Source organism: Oncorhynchus masou, chromosome 15, assembly GCF_036934945.1.
Source record: "Oncorhynchus masou masou isolate Uvic2021 chromosome 15, UVic_Omas_1.1, whole genome shotgun sequence".
NCBI classification, from domain to species: Eukaryota; Metazoa; Chordata; class Actinopteri; order Salmoniformes; family Salmonidae; genus Oncorhynchus; species Oncorhynchus masou.
In genome coordinates, this window is record NC_088226.1 from 64,641,453 (window position 1) to 64,661,631 (window position 20,179).

The 20,179-nt window shown below is 41.7% G+C and overlaps 1 protein-coding gene across 3 annotated transcripts in view; it reads right to left on the minus strand.

Moving 5' to 3' along the window:
- Window positions 1-7,308: 7,308 nt before the first annotated feature.
- The window catches only part of LOC135556642 (harmonin-like), a 47,731-nt gene continuing 34,860 nt past the window's right edge, over window positions 7,309-20,179 (minus strand). Inside the window, exons 15-21 of one of the 3 annotated variants that reach the window (XM_064990010.1) lie at window positions 20,126-20,179; window positions 14,580-14,612; window positions 13,780-13,833; window positions 12,023-12,122; window positions 11,419-11,528; window positions 10,892-10,947; window positions 7,309-8,433 (exon numbers count right to left, since the gene is read on the minus strand). In XM_064990010.1, the coding sequence (XP_064846082.1) occupies window positions 8,421-8,433; window positions 10,892-10,947; window positions 11,419-11,528; window positions 12,023-12,122; window positions 13,780-13,833; window positions 14,580-14,612; window positions 20,126-20,179 (420 nt within the window). In that variant the 3' untranslated portion in view covers window positions 7,309-8,420. Of the gene's footprint in view, window positions 8,434-10,891; window positions 10,948-11,418; window positions 11,529-12,022; window positions 12,123-13,779; window positions 13,834-14,579; window positions 14,613-15,666; window positions 18,532-20,125 lie in introns of those variants that run through there. The other 2 variants (XM_064990011.1, XM_064990012.1) reach the window with 2 other exon arrangements.

Here is a 20,179-nt window from a genome sequence, read left to right on the forward strand (position 1 = left end):
TCATGTTATGGGCAGTGTTTCATGAACAGGTATGTGTTATTGGTTTCATGTTATGGGCAGTGTTTCATGAACAGGTATGTGTTATTGGTTTCATGGGCAGCCTTTCAGGAACAGGTATGTGTTATTGGTTTCATGTTATGGGCAGTGTTTCAGGAACAGGTATGTGTTATTGGTTTCATGTTATGGGCAGTGTTTCATGAACAGGTATGTGTTATTGGTTTCATGTTATGGGCAGTGTTTCAGGAACAGGTATGTGTTATTGGTTTCATGTTATGGGCAGCCTTTCATGAACAGGTATGTGTTATTGGTTTCATGTTATGGGCAGTGTTTCAGGAACAGGTATGTGTTATTGGTTTCATGTTATGGGCAGTGTTTCATGAACAGGTATGTGTTATTGGTTTCATGTTATGGGCAGTGTTTCAGGAACAGGTATGTGTTATTGGTTTCATGTTATGGGCAGTGTTTCAGAAACATGTATGTGTTATTGGTTTCATGGGCAGCATTTCAGGAACAGGTATGTGTTATTGGTTTCATGGGCAGTGTTTCAGGAACAGGTATGTGTTATTGGTTTCATGTTATGGGCAGTGTTTCAGGAACAGGTATGTGTTATTGGTTTCATGTTATGGGCAGTGTTTCAGGAACAGGTATGTGTTATTGGTTTCATGTTATGAGCAGTGTTTCAGGAACAGGTATGTGTTATTGGTTTCATGTTATGGGCAGTGTTTCAGGAACAGGTATGTGTTATTGGTTTCATGTTATGGGCAGTGTTTCATGAACAGGTATGTGTTATTGGTTTCATGGGCAGCCTTTCAGGAACAGGTATGTGTTATTGGTTTCATGTTATGGGCAGTGTTTCAGGAACAGGTATGTGTTATTGGTTTCATGTTATGGGCAGTGTTTCAGGAACAGGTATGTGTTATTGGTTTCATGTTATGGGCAGTGTTTCAGGAACAGATATGTGTTATTGGTTTCATGTTATGGGCAGTGTTTCAGGAACAGGTATGTGTTATTGGTTTCATGTTATGGGCAGTGTTTCAGGAACAGGTATGTGTTATTGGTTTCATGGGCAGTGTTTCAGGAACAGGTATGTGTTATTGGTTTCATGTTATGGGCAGTGTTTCAGGAACAGGTATGTGTTATTGGTTTCATGTTATGGGCAGTGTTTCAGGAACAGGTATGTGTTATTGGTTTCATGTTATGGGCAGTGTTTCAGGAACAGGTATGTGTTATTGGTTTCATGGGCAGTGTTTCAGGAACAGGTATGTGTTATTGGTTTCATGTTATGGGCAGTGTTTCAGGAACAGGTATGTGTTATTGGTTTCATGTTATGGGCAGTGTTTCAGGAACAGGTATGTGTTATTGGTTTCATGTTATGGGCAGTGTTTCAGGAACAGGTATGTGTTATTGGTTTCATGGGCAGCCTTTCAGGAACAGGTATGTGTTATTGGTTTCATGTTATGGGCAGTGTTTCATGAACAGGTATGTGTTATTGGTTTCATGTTATGGGCAGCGTTTCTGGAACAGAACTTAACCATCACAATTAATGGCCATGTGGCGAAAGAGGCAGGCAGGCAGGCAGTCAAGCAACCGTCTCAGCTGTTCAGTCCACTGCTAGTTATTCACTGTCCTCTCAGTGAACCTAGAGGTCTCTGTGAACATTCATCAGGACCTTTTAAGAGATGTCTGATCCCAATGGGTTTATCCTGCCAATTCCAGAAGAAGAGGAGAGTAACTAGTTCTTCTCGGTTGTTTCTATAGTTCAACACAACATGAGAGAGTAGTTATTTGCACGACTTGGGGGGAGCTCTGTTCAGTCATTCAAACACAACTAAAGATATGTTTTTTCTGAGTACGCTAACCTCTCTAGAGAGAGAGAGAGAGAGAGAGAGAGAGAGAGAGAGAGAGAGACCAAATTATGTTCTTTGTTGACTGAGGGTCAGGGGTGAATGCTGGTCATGCATCATTTGGTGACATAGAGAGGCAGCATTCTCTCTCTCACACAAACACACACATTTTGCCAGTTGCCACGAGGAAAGAATTAACACATAACAACACACGTGATACAGGGCCGGATTACCAAATGGGAACGCAGGGCATGTGCCCCAGGGCAACCCTCATTGGGGGTGGGGGGGGGGGTGTTTTTATAATGCTGTAACGGAGCAAATAATGGAAAAAGTGAAGGGGTCTGAATACTTTCTGAATGTATATGACTCTATTGGAGCACATCCAAGGAATCCTTGTATAATCTATAGCTGTGTCCCAGCTACCAGTAATAGGCTATTGTACCACTTGGTCTATATTATTTAGCTGCCAGTGATAGGCTATTGTACCACTTGGTCTATATTATTTAGCTTCCAGTGATAGGCTATTGTACCAGTTGGTCTATATTATTTAGCTGCCAGTGATAGGCTATTGTACCACTTGGTCTATATTATTTAGCTACCAGTAATAGGCTATTGTACCACTTGGTCAATATTATTTAGCTGCCAGTGATAGGCTATTGTACCACTTGGTCTATATTATTTAGCTACCAGTCATAGGCTATTGTACCACTCGGTCTATATTATTTAGCTACCAGTCATAGGCTATTGTACCACTTGGTCTATATTATTTAGCTGCCAGTGATAGGCTATTGTACCACTTGGTCTATATTATTTAGCTACCAGTGATAGGCTATTGTACCACTTGGTCTATATTATTTAGCTGCTGTCAGAAGGTTCCCAATTTATCAGTGATATGTGTAGACCTTTGTTAAACTGATGTACCACTTGGATTATAGATGTGTATGGACCAGGCACTGGTCTCTAAGGTAAACTTTTTTTTATCCTGAAATTGTCACTGTAAATTAGTATATAATCAACAGTAGCAGACTGTATAACTGAATACTGTAGATTACCATGAATTACATTGCATTGTGGGAAGGAATTCAATGGTCGAGAAAAATGTAATGTATTTGGCAGATTACTGTAAAAAATGCTGTTCACTTAATGTATTTGTGAATATTCCAAAGAGAATGCTACACTAAAAGCACACGGTCAACAAAACCCAAACACATCCTCTGAAGCAAGAGAGAAAACGATTTGGCAATTTATTATTATAAATAAATAAAAATATTCTTAGTGAATTGGTACTTGTTTTGTTATTTTTTATGCATGGCTTTGTTTGTGGCCATGTGGTTTAATATGAAATAAATAAATAATTGTTCATTGTGAAAGGTAAACCAAGCTCACACAAAATAGGAAGCTACATGTAAGCACGCCCCTTGTGGAAATGAGACAAATTGCAACATCACTGAGCCTGAATTCAAACAACTCTACCCTTCTCCTTCTCCAACCCCTTACAATATATTACAGTACCAGTAATGGTACTGTCAAACTATTTTAATGACAGTAATTTACTGTCAGCCAGTTACAAGTACAACTACAACTTCTAAACAATGGTAAAAAAAAAGATTACAGTAAGAGTACTGTGTACCATAACAATACTATTATTATTGGTATAATCTTATGCTCGACAAAGATAACAAAAAAAAGTAAATTAATCCAATCATTTAGACTTTTTGCACCCGCTACTGAAATTGTTGGTTCCAGTTGAAATTTTTTAGGTAGTCTCCACAATGTCCCTAACCCTGATAGTTATTCTGAATGCAAGTTGTGGGTGAATGAAAATTCAAAGTGTTGCAAATTCTAACACTGGCTGGATTCCAATACACATCACTTTGCAAGTCAGGATAATGTGATTTGAAAGTAGGGTGAAAATTACTGATATCTTTACCAGGTTTCCCAGGGAAAATTACAGGAAAGTCACATTATGCTGGCTTGCAAAGTGGCTCATACATCTGCACATTGTTGTGGTACTGACACTCCCTGTACAATATATAGTTCCATTCTTGTGTATTCTATTTATTCCTCTTGTATTACCATTTAATTTTTTAACTCTGCATTGTTGCAAAGTGCTTGTAAGAAAGCATTTCACGGTGAATTCTACACCCATATGAATTGTTTTTTTGTTTGAGGCCTGATGTGGCCTGTAAACCATGAGTTTCAGGCCACGGTATTAGGGTTAAACTAGGCCACAAAATAAGGCCTTATGAGATATGTAATACATTGTCATAAAGTGTTTCATTTTAATCATAACATTAAACTAAGAACTCACTTAGTGAAGGCCACAGGACTGAAAATAAAGAAATCAACAACCTTGTCTGTATCACTAACAAATACAGTCATGGTTGATAATGCTACAATTCACTCGAAAGGCACTCTGGGAAATAAGTAAATGAGGCTTTACAGTAAGACTATTTGTAACCGTAAAACAACTACAGTAGCATTATTGGTACTGTAAATATATTACAGTAACCACATTGGTATACCATAAAATATTATACTGTAAAAATAGTAACAGTATACTGTAAAATATGGTACGGTAAATACTGTTCCTTTTTTACTGTAACTTACAGGTAACTGGCTGCCAGTAAGTTACTGGAAAAACAAGAGGATAATTTTTTTTGTGTAACGTGAGGTGGTGAGAAAGAAAGAGTAAGATGATGTTGTCAATGATCTAAGGTCAGTTATGGCATTTTATTTTGGGAGAGAAAGTTGCTCTGAAAATGACAAAGGGATACCAGGAGCATGAGTGCCTGGCTCGGGCTTAATTTACCTAATGATACATCAAAAGGTCTTGAGATGCTTCTAGCAAGATGGTCACATTTTCCCATCATTTTCTGACTAAAACAACAAGTAGTAAACAACTAAATGATGAGCTTCTTTGAGAGTGAAAACATTGCTTGTGAGTAATTTTGGCCAAATATAAAAACGCCTAGGTTTCTCATTGGAGTTTTTACTTCACTATAAAACAAGTACGGTCTACAAACCTTCTGAAAGTACTTTTTTCACCTTTTGTTGTGTAACGTCCTACATTTAAAATGGATTAAATGTTCACTTATTGGGTCACTGGCCTACACACAATGCCCCATAGTCAAAATGGAATTATGTATATATATTTTTTTAAACAAATGAATTACAATTGAAGAGCTGAAATGTCTTAAGTCAATAATTATTCAACCCCTTTGTTATGACAAGACTAAATAAGTTCAGGAGTACAAATTTGCTTAACAAGTCACATAAGTTGCATGGACTCACTCTGTGTGCAATAACATTGTTTAACAAGATTTTTTTTGACTACCTCATCTCCGTACCCCACATATAGAATTATCTGTAAGGTCCCTCAGTCGAGCAGTGAATTTCAAACACAGATTCAACCACAAAGACCAGGGTGGTTTTCCAATGCCTGGCAAAGAAGGGCGCCTATTGGTAGATGGGTATGATGATAGATCAATACATTCAGTCACTACAAAGATACAGGCAGCCTTCCTAACTTACTTGCCGGAGAGGTAGGAAACCGCTCAGGGATTTCACCATGAGGCCAATGGTGACTTTAAAACAGTTACAGAGTTTAATGGCTGTGTTAGGTGATAACTGAGGATGGGTCAACAACATTGTAGTTACCACACTCCTCTCTTCCCTCCCTCTCTATAATTTATATATCTACCCAATACCCTCTATACCCCCTCTGTAGGACCTCAGTGACCTATCCTCTCGTTCTCCTTTCATTTAGTTCATGCAGTCAGTCAGTAACCGATCCATCGAAATGGAGCTAAGCACAGGCAAAATCCTAGAGGAAAACCTGGTTCAGTCTGCTTTAAACCAGACACTGGGAGATTACTTCACATTTCAGCACTACAATAACCTAACACACAAGGCCAAATCTACTGGAGTTGCTTACTGTACCAAGAAGACAGTGAATGTTCCTGAGTGGCCGAGTTAGAATTTTGACTTAAATCTTCTTGAAAATCCATGGCAACACCAGAAAATGGTTGTCTGGCAATTATTAACAGCCAGATTGACAGAGCTTGAATAATTGTGCGAAGAATAGTGGGCAAATGTTGCACAATCCAGGTGTGGAAAGACCTATAGCTGTAATCTCTGCCAAATGTGCTCCTACAAAGTTTTGACTCAGGGGTGTGAAAACTGTTGTAAATAAGACATTTCTCTATTTAATTTTAAATAAATTTGCAAACATTTCTAAAAACATGTTTTCACTTTGTCATTGTATGGTATTGTGTGTAGATGGGTGAGAGAAAATCGATTTAATCCATTTTGAATTCAGGCTGTAACACAACCAAACGTGGAATATAAATCAAGGGGTATGAATACTTTCTGAATGGACTGTAACTGTTTCGACCAACTCATTCAATAGCTGAGCCATCGCCCACAGATCTAAAACACCTACCGGTTTGTGTCATGAGATCATAACGTTCCAAGAGCGACTGGACTCCACTGTAATTTTCAACATGTCTTCAGTCACCGAGCGCAACAAAAAGCCCCTCTAGACAGATGATTTTCATTAAAAAGTAGGCTACGGGAGTTATTTTACAAATGGACAAAAAAATTGCAGATGTTGTGCATCTTCTTACCTTCTCCTCTTGTCTTGAATGAGTTTCCAAAAAAGAACAATAACAAAAAACACTGAAAGAAACAAACAAGAAATCACATCTGCAGAGAACAGAGTTTTTCCCTATTTGTTTTTAAACAAAGCTAGAATCCATCACGTCCTCAAACAAAAGACAATTGGTTAACTGTCAGAAATGATGGATGGATTCCGTGCCCATCTGGGGTTCTGTTCCTTTACCAGGAGCTGGCCACGGTACTGAAACCGGTTACCGTGGAGGAGGGAACGAGAGACACAATTTCGAGGCCACCTTTGTCTTGAGCATGTGAGCCTTCGACTACTGTACACAAACCGGTCGATCCAATACATTCACACACAATGGTCTATAGACAGTCACGTAGGCCACCACATTTAAAAATTAACTGAACGTCATTGCCTGAGCAGTGAGCATTGCTATTACATCATCGCCTTGTGTATTATAGCTCTAGGCATGCACTCCTAATTGAACTACTTCATTTGTAGACACATGCAATTGATAAATGTACAACCGATTTTACACAGGCTACAATAATTAAGATGAATATTTTATGTGTTCCCGCAGTGTAAGTATGACATGACAAGTGGCCAAATGAATTACCAAACCATTAAGGGAGACCTTGCCAAGTACTGTAAAATCAGACCAGGAGTGGATCACGACTGCCCCCTGTGGACGTTAATAATTTCACAGGAGTGCATAATGAGTGAGATTTAAGATATCCACTACAATATTTTAATGAATGTAATGAGAGAGAAATTAAACTAACTGATGCATTAGAATTCTAGCATTATAAACTGTCTGAATCGTCAAGAAAATCTCATCAGTCAAAGTCAACAAATACCTTTATTGATTCTGAGCATTGATTTCAGAGGAGGGACATTGATTACATCACAGTGTGCCTGCCTACCTGCTGGGTCTCGGGGTCTGCTTCTGATTACCCATTGTAACGGAATGATAATATCAAACACCTTTAATTGGGGACTTAGGGGTGTTATTTCAACGAGAGCCAAGGGCTTGTTATGGCATACTAGAAGGCTATCAAAATAAAATAACTGCATATATACACAGTATAAGCTTGAAGTCATTTACTGGGTAAACCACGGGCATTGTGATGCCGAAACATTGGGGGTTAACACAATAAATGACTGGGTGCTTATATGTAGTGTGTGCCTCTGTATTTATTTTCTATAAGCCTACAGTTTACTCGCCATTAGTCTCTACGAACATGTTTGGGTGTTTGGCAGCTCATGCTTTGATCTATGGCATACTAGAAGCTCATTGAGATGCACTAAGCATTTAATTAGACGTTCAGCATTGCCAGCTCCACTTGGGAAAGAAAAATACAGGCCTGTTGACACTCGGGCTCTTCGGAGGTTTTCACCACTGGATTGACTCAAAACTCAATAAGATACACTTCCTTTGCTGTGGTGTACTAATATGAGAAGAAGGGGGGTAACCAGGGCCATGTATTTAGAGAGTTGGGCCACATTTTATAATGTTGAAATAATGTTCTAATTGTAGACATTCAGTTACACAGCATCGTTTAAATATTGCCAATATTTAACATGGCTGCCATAGAATTTTGTAGTGCCATGTAAATGCATAATAATGCAGTAACCTCAATGTCTCAACTCTCTACATATGGCTCTGGGGATTATGTACCCCAGATTCATATTATTATATATATCAGAAGTATCAGAAGTATCTGTACTGGGATCTAAATGAAACTCAACAGAGGACGAAGTTCATAGACAGTTTACAGGCAGCACATCACAGTGTGGTTCTGGTTGAACAGACTTGTTTTCAGTAATGATCAGCGTTGCATTTGAAACAGTTTGATGCAGGGATTTGATTGTGACGATAGAAGTATGTCAGAGATAATGAGACGGGTGGTTGGTGGATATGGCTTGTTTGGCAGGCTGGGTGATGAAGTGACTCAGAAGAACGTCCTACAGAAAGACAGAAACAGGTGAATTACTTGGATGTCATCCGTTGAGGAGCCGTAAAACATGTCTTTAGTCACAAGTAGGAGCAAGTTAGAAATAACACCACATGCAGATGTGTGGAGAAACCCTATAGGTCTGTGTTCTCCAAAATGAACTGATTGAATCCACTGGTGGATTCCATTGGATTATATTTGAGCCATGAATTGTGACCAAAAAGATTTCTTTCAACTAGATAGTTCATAATTTGGTTGGTACATAGGAACATTCCAAAAAAAGCATTTGGTGGGTCACAGCACCAGAACAGTTGGGACAGCTTGGGGACCATCACTATAGTGTCACGTTCTGACCTTTATTCCTTTTGTTTTGTCTTTATTTAGTATGGTCAGGGCGTGAGTTGGGGTGGGCAGTCTATGTTAGTTTTTCTATATTTTCTACTTCTGTGTTTGGCCTGATATGGTTCTCAATCAGAGGCAGCTGTCTATCGTTGTCCCTGATTGAGAACCATATTTAAGTAGCCTGTTTTCTTTGTGTTTTGTGGGTGGTTATTTTCAGTCTTTGTGTGTCTGCACCAGATAGAACTGTTTCGGTTGTCACTTTGTTGTCTTGTATTTTTGAAGTGTTCAGTTTCTTATTAAAAAGATGAACACTAACCACGCTGCGCTTTGGTCCTCTCCTTCTTCCACCCAAGACAGTCCTTACAGAACCACCCACCAAGAAAGGACCAAGCAGCGTGGTAACAGGCAGCAGCAGCAGCAGGAGAGGCAGCGATACCTGGAGAGATTCTGGACAGCAAAGGACCATATCGCCGTACTAAAGCAGAGCTGGAGGCAGCGAAAGCAGAGAGGCGCCGGTAATGAGGAGGCAGCATGGCAAGAGGCAGCCCCAAAAATTTATTGGGGGAGGCACACGGGGGAGTGTGGGGAAGCCAGGTAGGAGACCTGTGCCAACTTCCTTTGCTTACCGGAGAGCGAGAGGGACCGGGCAGGCACTGTGTATGTGGTAGAGCATGTCCCCAGTGCGTGTGCATAGCCCGGTGCGGTAATTCCAGCTCCTCGTATCGGCCGGGCTAGAGTGGGCATCGAGCCAGGTGCCATGAAGCCGGCTCTACGCATCTCGTCTCCAGTGCGTCTCCTTGGGCCTGCGTACATGGCACCAGCCTTATGCATGGTGTCCCCGGTTCGCCAGCACAGCCCATTGCGGGCTATTCCACCTCGCCGCACTGGCCTGGCTACGGGGAGCATTCAACCAGGTAAGGTTGGGCAGGCTCGGTGCTCAAGAGCTCCAGTGCGCCTGCACGGTCCGGTCTATCCGGTACCACCTCCACGCACCAGTCCTCCGGTGGCAGCCCCCCGCACCATGCTGTCTCTCCGTCTTTTCCCTACAGGTGCTCCCGTCTGTCCTGAGCCGCCAGAGTCTCCCGTCTGTCCTGAGCCGCCAGGGTCTCCCGTCTGTCCTGAGCCGCCAGAGTCTCCCGTCTGTCCTGAGCCGCCAGAGTCTCCCGTCTGTCCTGAGCCGCCAGGGTCTCCCGTCTGTCCTGAGCCGCCAGGGTCTCCCGTCTGTCCTGAGCCGCCAGGGTCTCCCGTCTGTCCTGAGCCGCCAGGGTCTCCCGTCTGTCCTGAGCCGCCAGAGTCTCCCGTCTGTCCTGAGCCACCAGCCAGCCAGGAGCTGCCAGAGCCACCAGCCAGCCAGGAGCTGCCAGAGCCGCCAGCCAGCCAGAAGCTGCCAGAACCGTCAGCCAGCCAGGAGCTGTCAGAGCCGCCTCTCACGCCGGCGATGCTGGAATCTCTCTCCTGACCGGAGCTGCCAGAGCCACTCCTCTGTCCAGTGGCGCTGTCTACGATGATCTTCATTCCGGGGCCCGCACCCGAGGTGCCGCCGTGAAAATGGCCCACCCGGACTCTTTTGATGAGGTTTTTGCGTTCAGAGTCCGCACCTTTGTGGGGGGGTACTGTCACGCCCTGACCTGAGTATTCTTTGTTTTCTTTATATATTTTGGTTAGATCAGGGTGTGAAATGGGTGATGTATGTGTTTTTGTACTGTCTAGGGGTTTTGTAGGTTTATGGGGTTGTTTACCATCTAGGTGTTTATGTATGTCTATGGTTGCCTAGATTGGTTCTCAATTAGAGGCAGCTGTTTATCGTCGTCTCTGATTGGGAACCATATTTCGGCTGCCATCTTCTTTGGGTATTTCGTGGGTTATTGTCTATGTGATGTTGCATGTTTGCACTCAGTATTTATAGCGGTCAAGTTCGTTTTGATATTTTTGTTTGTTTAGTGTACTTCGTGTTTGTTTTCATCTGTCATTAAAAGGATGTATTCACATCACATTCATGGTCTCCTCACTACGACGATCGTGACACATAGATTGTACTATATGTTGAGTTGATGGAGAGATTGTACTATATGTTGAGTTGATGGAGAGATTATACAATATGTTGAGTTGATGGCAAATGTACTTACACCTCATCTTCGTATTCTTTTGGAGGTGACACTGCTATCACCAGCTCAAACCAATCCTAAAGACACAGACATATAAAGAAATGAAAAATCTATCACATTTGGCTCATATAACATCTTCCTAAAACTGTGACAGGTCTATCCCTCTTCCATACAGTATTTCTATGGTTACAAAATTTCACAAAGGACCTATTGGTAAAATTGATTCCACCCCTCCTGTCTCTTCTCCGCCCCACACTTCCCCTCTCCTCTCTTCACTATAAAACCAACTGGTCTGAGTGTGAACGTTTTGATTACGGCTGGCCTTTATAACCATATCAATAACACTTATGTACAGCAACAAACGACCTTCAGTACAAATGATCAGGGTAGTACCAAACAATACAGCATCAATATGATACATGTCTGTTTATTGAGAATAGTCATGAGCGTAAGCTGCCTAACTCATCGATTAGGCTGTGAGAAATACCCGACAGTATTTCTGATCTTAGATATTGCTGTCAGAGTTGCTGTAAAAGAGACAGTAGTACCCCTCCACTGTTCCAGGCCAAGTCCAGAGAGTTCTCTCCTTCTGTCAGTGAGGAGTCAGTCAGGACCTTCCCATTCACAGCCATCACCTCATCTCCTGGTACTATCCCACCTGGGGAGACACACAGGCACACACACACAGTCAGGACAAACTCATTAATTGCTGTCTGCATTTTTGTTTTACAAACCACAACCTTAGTGCTGCCTATGTAGATTGAATATTTTGCTTTGGAACCAGATCCCACTCAATAGCCTGGGATTAGTCTCCAAGAGGATATGAAATGAGTCAGCCTGATGAATACCAGACTGAAAGATTGGGTATAATAAACCTTTTCTCATTGCTATTCTGAAATCATACACAAAACAACATTCCAACTTTATTGTTAACAACAGAACGTAAGGAAAGAGATTCCTGTTTGTCAGGTTCTTTATATGAAGCCAAAATCAATCAAGTGTTGAAACACAAAATAATTTGTCTATGTACACCAACAACAACAAAGAATAGCTAAAAGTCGTATTGACGTGTTGCATTTCGAATAGAATGCTTTAACATATACAAATGGGGTTGCTTTCTTATGGACTTCGTTATGACATTTATGGACTCACCATGTTTATCTACTGAGCTTCCATCATAAATGGCAGATACCACTAGCTTTCCCAGAGGGGAGTCTACACCCCCCTCCACAGCCAGATCAAGTGGTCCAACCTAAGGTAAGAGAGATCAAATCAACATGCGCCGAATACAACAGGCATAGACCTTATTAAAGTGAAATGCTTACTTATAAGACCTTAACCAACAATGCAGTTTTAAGAAGAACAAAAAGAGGGGAAAAGGTGTATTTACTATAATAAACTGGATTTAAAAAATATCTATAAAATAAAACATAAGAAAAATATAAATAATTAAGGAGCAACAATAAAATAACAGTAGCGAGGCTATATACGGGGGGGTACCGTTACAGAGTCAATGTGCGGGGGAACCGGTTAGTCAAGGTAATATGTACATGTAGGTAGAGGTAAAGTGACTATGCGTGGATAATAAACAGAGATAAGCAGCAGAGTAGGGGGGGGCAGTGGTTTTCAGGAGTCTTATGGTTTTGTGGGTGGAAGCTGTTAAGAAGCATTATGGAGTTAGATTTGGTGCTCCGCTACTGCTTGCTGTGCGGTAGTAGAGAGAACAGATCAGGGTGGCTGGAGTCTTTGACAATTTTTTTGGGCCTTCCTCTGCTCTTGATGGTGCAGCAGTAGAACTTTTTGATGAGGACCCATGCCAAATCTTTTCAGTCTCCTGAGGGGGAATAGGCGCTGTCGTGCCCTCTTCATGACTGTCTTGGTGTGTTTGGACCATGATAGTTTGTTGGTGACTGAGGGACTGAGCACGCAGCTCTGAGGGACACCCGTGTTGAGGATCAGCGTGGCAAATGTGTTGTTACCTACACTTACCACCTGGGGCGGCCCGTCAGGAAGTTCAGGATCCAGTTGCAGAGGGAGGCGTTTAGTCCCAGGGTACTTAGTTTAGTGATGAGTTTTGAGGGCACTATTGTGTTGAACGCTGAGCTGTAGTCAATGAATAGCATTCTCAAGTAGGTGTTCCTTTTGTCCAGGGGGGAATGTGGATTGTGGAGTGCAATAGAGATTGCATCAAATGTGGATCTGTTGGGGTGGTATGCAAATTAGCTGATGCTCTCCTGCATGCTTCAGTGTTGCTTGCCTCAAAGCGAGCATAGAAGTTATTTTGCTCGTCTGGTAGGCTCGTGTCACTGGGCAGCTCGCGGCTGTGCTTCCCTTTGTAGTCCGTAATAGTTTGCAAGCCTTGCCACACTCCACGACTGTCGGGGCCGGTGTAGTACGATTCAATCTTAGTCCTATATTGACTCTTTGCCTGTTTGATGGTTTGTCGGAGGGCATAGCGGGATTTCTTTTAAGTGTCCAGGTTAGTGTCCCGCTCCTTGAAAGCGGCAGCTCTACCCTTTAGCTCAGTGCGGATGCTGCCTGTAATCCATGGCTACTGGTTGGGGTATGTACGTACAGTCACTGTGTGGACGACGTCATCGATGTACTTATTGATGAAGCCAGTAAGTGATGTGGTGTACTCCTCAATGCCATTGGAAGAATCCCGGAACATATTCTAGTCTGTGCTAGCATTGTCTGTGCTAGCATTTAAAGATTTAGATGCATTGTCATCATCCTCCTGAACATCTGTATGAGGCAATAAAGGAATGGTTCTTCTGCAGGGCAAGATTAGCTGTATGTTCCCCTCAGTAAAATGTGTTTGGATCCTTCTTTCCTTCATGAAAAGCTTAGCAACCTGGGATGTATAGAGTCATAACTGAACAGTGCATCCTGAGGCGGGTTCTAATTACCTTTTTGATTCTAAGCTGTCTCACATCTCGTCCAGCTATCTGCTCCGAGGAGAACTGTTAACACAGCCAGAGAGCAGGCTGGTTAAGTACATCACAACACTGGATCACAGTGAATAGACATGTACACTCTTAGATAAAAAGGGGATCCAAAAGGATTCTTCGGCAGTGCCCATAGAACCCTCCTTATTGAAAAAGTTATCCTATGGGGACAGCCGAAGAACCCTTTTACGTTCTATATACTGTAGCACCTTTTTTTCTAAGATTGTATAGATGGTACAATCTATACATTATATCTTCATGATATATGGCTTTAGATGTAGAAAACTGCTTCCCTAAGGTTGCATTTACTTTTTCAAAGAAAGATGAGAACAAAAGAGATTTTCCACTGAGGTTTCCAGGACGGCTATAAAACAGACTGGCTGTAACAGTGACTCAATGAGGATCTATGGTTACCTAGAACGCATGGCTCACATTGGATGGAGACTGACATTTGCACACAGCTTTATAGTCAAAGACATGTTTCACAGATCTTCAAAGGCACGTCTTCTGTTTGGTCTCTTTTATTGGCATCCCACTGGGCACACGCTGGTTGAATCAATGTTGTTTCCAACAATGAAATGACGTTGAACCAACGTGGAATAGACGTTGAATTGACGTCTGTGCCCAGTGGGATATGAATGATCTACTTCTTCAAAGAGATGTATTTGCATATGGTTGGTTCTACACCTGTATACATGACATGATCCTATATGTCTAATAGTCTGGCAGATATATACAAGCTCAGCTCAGGCATACAGTACCATGGAGAGGGGATCAAAGTCTTCCACATATTTCTGAAAGACAAACAACATATGATTAGACCAGGGTTTCTTTCAGACCCAAAGTTGGCCCTGAGGATGTGAGAGGTGGGTCCCGAGTTATGAGTAAACATTTATAATCACACACTGTTTCTATTTATTTTGGGTTGTTCGAGGACAGTACATTTTTCACTTGGGTCTCGAGCTGAAAAAGCTTAAGAGCCTCTGGATTAGATAGTTCACCGTGTCCTTTCTGCATTGAGGTTTAGCACCACTAGGAAACATGGTTGAGCAATAGGCCTGCAATATAGCCTTATATCACCCTGGTCTCAACTGATTCATTGCTCTAGTCCATACAAAGGATTTGGATAATTCTGGCATTTTACACAATATGTGATGTAAACTGAAAAGGCAATTCTTTCTATTGTTAGTTTACAACATTGTAAAACTTCTTCATAGGTTCAACACAAACCAGATCAATGTAGCGTACCATTTATCATTATGTATCTAAATGACTTTTGCATGTAATCAGGCCCTAGCAGAGAATGAGTGTGCTGAGTGTTGAAGAGCTAGATTTCTTTTGACAACCACTTCTATGTCTTTAAATGTACTTTAAATAGATTCATTTAATAATATGAGAAAAACCAAGCTTGTGGATCCATTTTCCATATCTTTCCATCTCGAGCTTTGTAAAATAAAGGTCTATGTGACTGTAGCGATAAGAACGTCAGTATGAATATCAGCTGACTATATATTCAACTCTTTAAATAAAATTGTTGCTTCAAAAACCAATGTTTTATTGCTAAAACCAACACATGTCAGCGTTTCAATGCAATGATTGTAACTACAGTGGCTTGCGAAAGTATTCACCCCCTTGGCATTTTTCCTATTTTGTTGCCTTACAACCTGGAATTAAAATTGATTTTTGGGGTGTTTGTATCATTGGATATACACAACTTGCCTAACACTTTGAAGATGCAAAATATTTTTTATTGTGAAACAAACAAGAAATAAGACACAAAAAAAACATTAAACTTGTGAGTGCATAACTATTCACCCCCCCCCCCCCCCCCTCCCCACCAAAGTCAATACTTTGTAGAGTCACTTTGGCAGCAATTACAGCTACACGTCGCTTGGGGTATATCTCTAAAAGCTTGGCACATCTAACCACTGGGATTTTTTCCCATTCTTCAAGGCAGCTCCTTCAAGTTGGATGTGTTCCACTGGTGTACAGCAATCTTTAAGTCATACCACAGATTCTCAATTGGATTAAGGTCTGGGCTTTGTATAGGCCATTCCAATACATTTAAATGTTTCTCCTTAAACCATTCAAGTGTAGCTTTAGCAGTATGCTTACGGTCATTGTCCTGCTGGAAGGTGAACCTTTGTCCCAGTCTCAAATCTCTAGAAGACTGAAACAGGTTTCCCTCAAGCATTTCCTTGTATTTAGCGCCATCCATCATTCCTTCAATTCTGACCAGTTTCCCAGTCCCTGCCAAATGAAAAAAATCCCCACAGCATGATGCTGCCACCACCATGCTTCATTGCGGAGATGGTGTTCTCGGGGTGATGAAATTTTTGGGTTTGCGCCTGACATAGCATTTTCCTTGATGGCCAAAAATCTCAATTTTAGTCTCATCTGACCAGAGTACCTTCTTTTGGGGAGTCTCCCACATGCCTTTTGGCGAACACCAAGTGTGTTTGCTCATTTTTTTATTTAAGCAATGGCTTTTTTCTGGCCCCTCTTCCATAAAGCACAACTCTGTGGAGTGTACGGCTTAAAGTGGTCCTATGGACAGATGCTCCAATCTCCGCTGTGGAGCTTTGCAGCTCCCTCAGGGTTATCTTTGGTCTCCTTGTTGTATCTCTGATTAATGCCCTCCTTGCCTGGTCTGTGAGTTTTGGTGGGTTTGTTGTTGTGCCATATTCTTTCCTTTTTTTAATAATGGATTTATGGTGCTCTGTGGGATGTTCAAAGTTTTGGATCTTTTTTATAACCCAACCTTGATCTGTACTTCTCCACAACTTTGTCCCTGACCTGTTTGGAGAGCTCCTTGGTCTTCATGCTGCCGCTTGCTTGGTGGTGCCCCTTGCTTAGTGGTGTTGCAGACACTGGGGCCTTTCAGAACAGGTGTATATATACTGAGATCATGTGACAGATCATGTGACACTTAGATTGCATAGGTGGACTTTACTTAACTAATGATGTGACTTCTGAAGGTATTTGGTTGCACCAGATCTTATGTAGGGGCTTCATAGCAAAGGGATGAATACATAAGCACGCACGTCTTTTTTATTTTTATTTTATTTTTTAAAACGAGTTATTTTTCATTTCACTTCACCAGTTTGGACTATTTTGTGTATGTCCATTACATGAAATCCAAATAAGAATCTATTTAATTACAGGTTGTAATGAAACAAAATAGGAAAAACGCAAAGGGGGTGAAAGCTTTTGCAAGGTACTGTATAAAACATTGATTTTTGAAGCAAATTTCCATTGTTACTGAAAATCTGTTTTTCAGTTTCCTCCACTGTTCAATCACTGTTGTTTGAAAAAGTGAGATAACGACTGCATTTCTAATTTTCACTTCAAAACATCTCAAAAGGAGTTGAAAATAAAAAACAAAACAGGCTTGTTCAATCTGCCTTTCACGTGTCTCTGCCTGCTAATATCACATTCACAGTGTGACATCTAAAGGCTCATCTTTCTCCTCTAGGACAGGCCTCATTGACACACACACACGCACATACACACACAAAAGCACATACACACACCTTCATCTGTGACCATCAAAATCTGAGGGCCACAGCTCGTCCTTCTGCATTCATGGACAAAGGAGGAATAAAAAGCGTCTCTATAAAAGCATTGCTTTCTGAATGAACGTTGATTGAATCTGAGTGAGTAAGATGACATTCTGAGAACAAGCCTATTCATTGCAATGACATTGATGTATTTTGAATATAATCATAACACAATAATAATTCAGTGGTGCTTACATTTGTCCTATTTCACACATGTACAAGTGCTAATTGGTAAATCGTTTTCTTGCATATCCCACCCCTCCTGAGAACCCTTAGAGAGCGGGGTCAGAGCCTGGGAACAGCCATTATTGAAGGCGACCCTGGAACAATTAGAGTTAAGTTCCTTGCTCATTGACACATCAACAGATTTTTGAAAGCATCACAAGAACAAAAGACCCTCTGAGGTACGAGGCTGCATCACGAATTGCCTATAGTGCACCACTTTCCACCAGATACAGTATAGTGCAGAATATAGGGAATAGCAGAGTACCAATTGTGATTTCCACAGAGTTTTTTATGACAGATCTGGAAGTGAATGGAATGAATTTAAGAACCAGGACTGTAAAATCAAAGTTGGCTTTAACAATAATCATGATCTGTAGGGTTGTGTAAAAACATGGAGCTCTTTCTTCATAGAGCAGAGAGGTTTTTTGTGTTCCCAATCTCATTTTGTATCAAATACTAAAAAGGCCTTGACAGCAGGACAATGCACTGTCAGATAACATGAGATCAACCTGGACAATAAAAGAAGACGTACACCCACATAATGTACACCATTCTGCATCCACACCATCCGCATATCGACACAGAGACAAAAGAATGCCCAATACATGTGCACTCCACAGTCATTAGTTGAGTTATCGAACGTGCGACGACAAGGAACTAGTGCATCAAACAAAGAGGACAGATTGAGAACCAGAGAAGTAAAGGAGTCACTACACGCATCACTCCGGTGAAGAAAGAGGGATTGATTTAGTTAGGAAAGAGGATGGGGAAACAGCCACTAAACCACTAATAACCACTCAGAGCAGAGGAGAGCAGAGGAGAGTCAAAGGAGAAGAGAGTCAGAGGGGAAGGTGGTGATGGGTATGGATTACTTGTCTCTTGTTGTTGTACCTAAAGGAGGTACCATCTGTTTCAGCATCTCCGGGGGCTGTAAACACAGGAACCAGATGTCATTCAGAAGAGACACTAAGCTTCTTCTTTTTCTCTCTCCCTCTCTGCATCTTAGGGTTAAGTACTCGTTTACTGACAAGTTCTGTTGATAAACTGCAAAGACTATAATAGTCTCTGTGGATTCACCCTTGACAACATGGATAATATATGAAGACTCGATCCTCCCTTGGTTTTTCTGGATGGTGGTGACCAGTGGAAGGTGCTGAGGGGAGGACAGCTCATAGCAATGGCTGGAACAGAGTAAATGGAATGGCATCAATGGAAACGATGCGTTTGATGTATTTGATATCATTCCAGCCATTACCACGAGCCCGTCCTCCCCAGTTAAGGTGCCACCAACCTTCTGTGGTGCTGACATATGGTAAATGACCAGCGGGAGCAGAGTGATATCTCCATAGTCATGCAATCAAACAGGGTGACAGGAAGAGAGGAAGGGACATTAGCGTAGCCTCGCTATTATCTCCTAAACAGAAACCTTTCATGAATTGGAAAAAACAGCTATATTTTCCCATTAACGAACATACAATTATTTAACTTCAGAAGCTATTTCGAATACATTGTCTTTGTTCTATAGTCATACCACATTCAGGGGAGTTACAATCAAAAACATGATATTCCTGTGTTTTATGAATATTTCCACACTGAGACTGGAATAATATTGTACAACTGTGAAAATGATAGAAACGCGACCTCTTCAAACAGTATCTTAAATACGCTGTACACTAACCATCCTTGTCTTGTACAGCAGAAAACCAGAAAAACATCTTGAACAAACAAGCACCCCGACTAGGAACAGTCACAACCAACTAGCTCCCTGACTAGGGACAGTGACAACCAACTAGCACCCCGTCTAGGGACAGTGACAACAAACTAGCACACCGACTAGGGACAGTGACAACCAACTAGCACCCCGGCTAGGGACAGTGACAACAAACTAGCACACCGACTAGGGACAGTGACAACAAACTAGCACACCGACTAGGGACAGTGACAACAAACTAGCACCCCAACTAGGGACGGTGACAACCAACTAGCACCCCGACTAGGGACAGTGACAGGAGAACATAGCAAGCGTCCACAAAGGGATTGAGGGTTTTTAGGGAGAGCTAAAGAGGGGGGTTAGGAGTCTGTTTTTCTTAGCATGGGGTAGGTTGATGGGACAGGCTTTGAGGTAACATGACTGGTTTAGACATGGCAGAGGCCATCTGACGCCTCTGGTTGGGCGGGCTAGGAGCTATTTGTTATTGGGAACATCCATTCAGCAGCAAATATGACAGCAAGCAATGGGGTTACAGTGGTCTCCAGTGAGAAGCAGGATTCTACTGCTGAATCCCAGAACAAACAGCTCATGATGAAACCAGTGACATCAGAGCTTTAACCCTGTGATTTAACCCTATGTATATCTATGTTTAACCCTGTAAGGTCAGAGCCCTGGGGATGTTCTAGAACTGTGAAGAAAGTTGTGTGGTTTCAATGTCAACAGATCTCCAGCTTGTCTCAACATTTGTTCACATCACACAAGTACCTCCTTCTAGGCAGGCTTAATGAACACTCTCAAATATCAGACTTACCAGGGGATTGCTTGAATTGGATACACCACTGACGCGGGAAGTGTTTCTCATCAC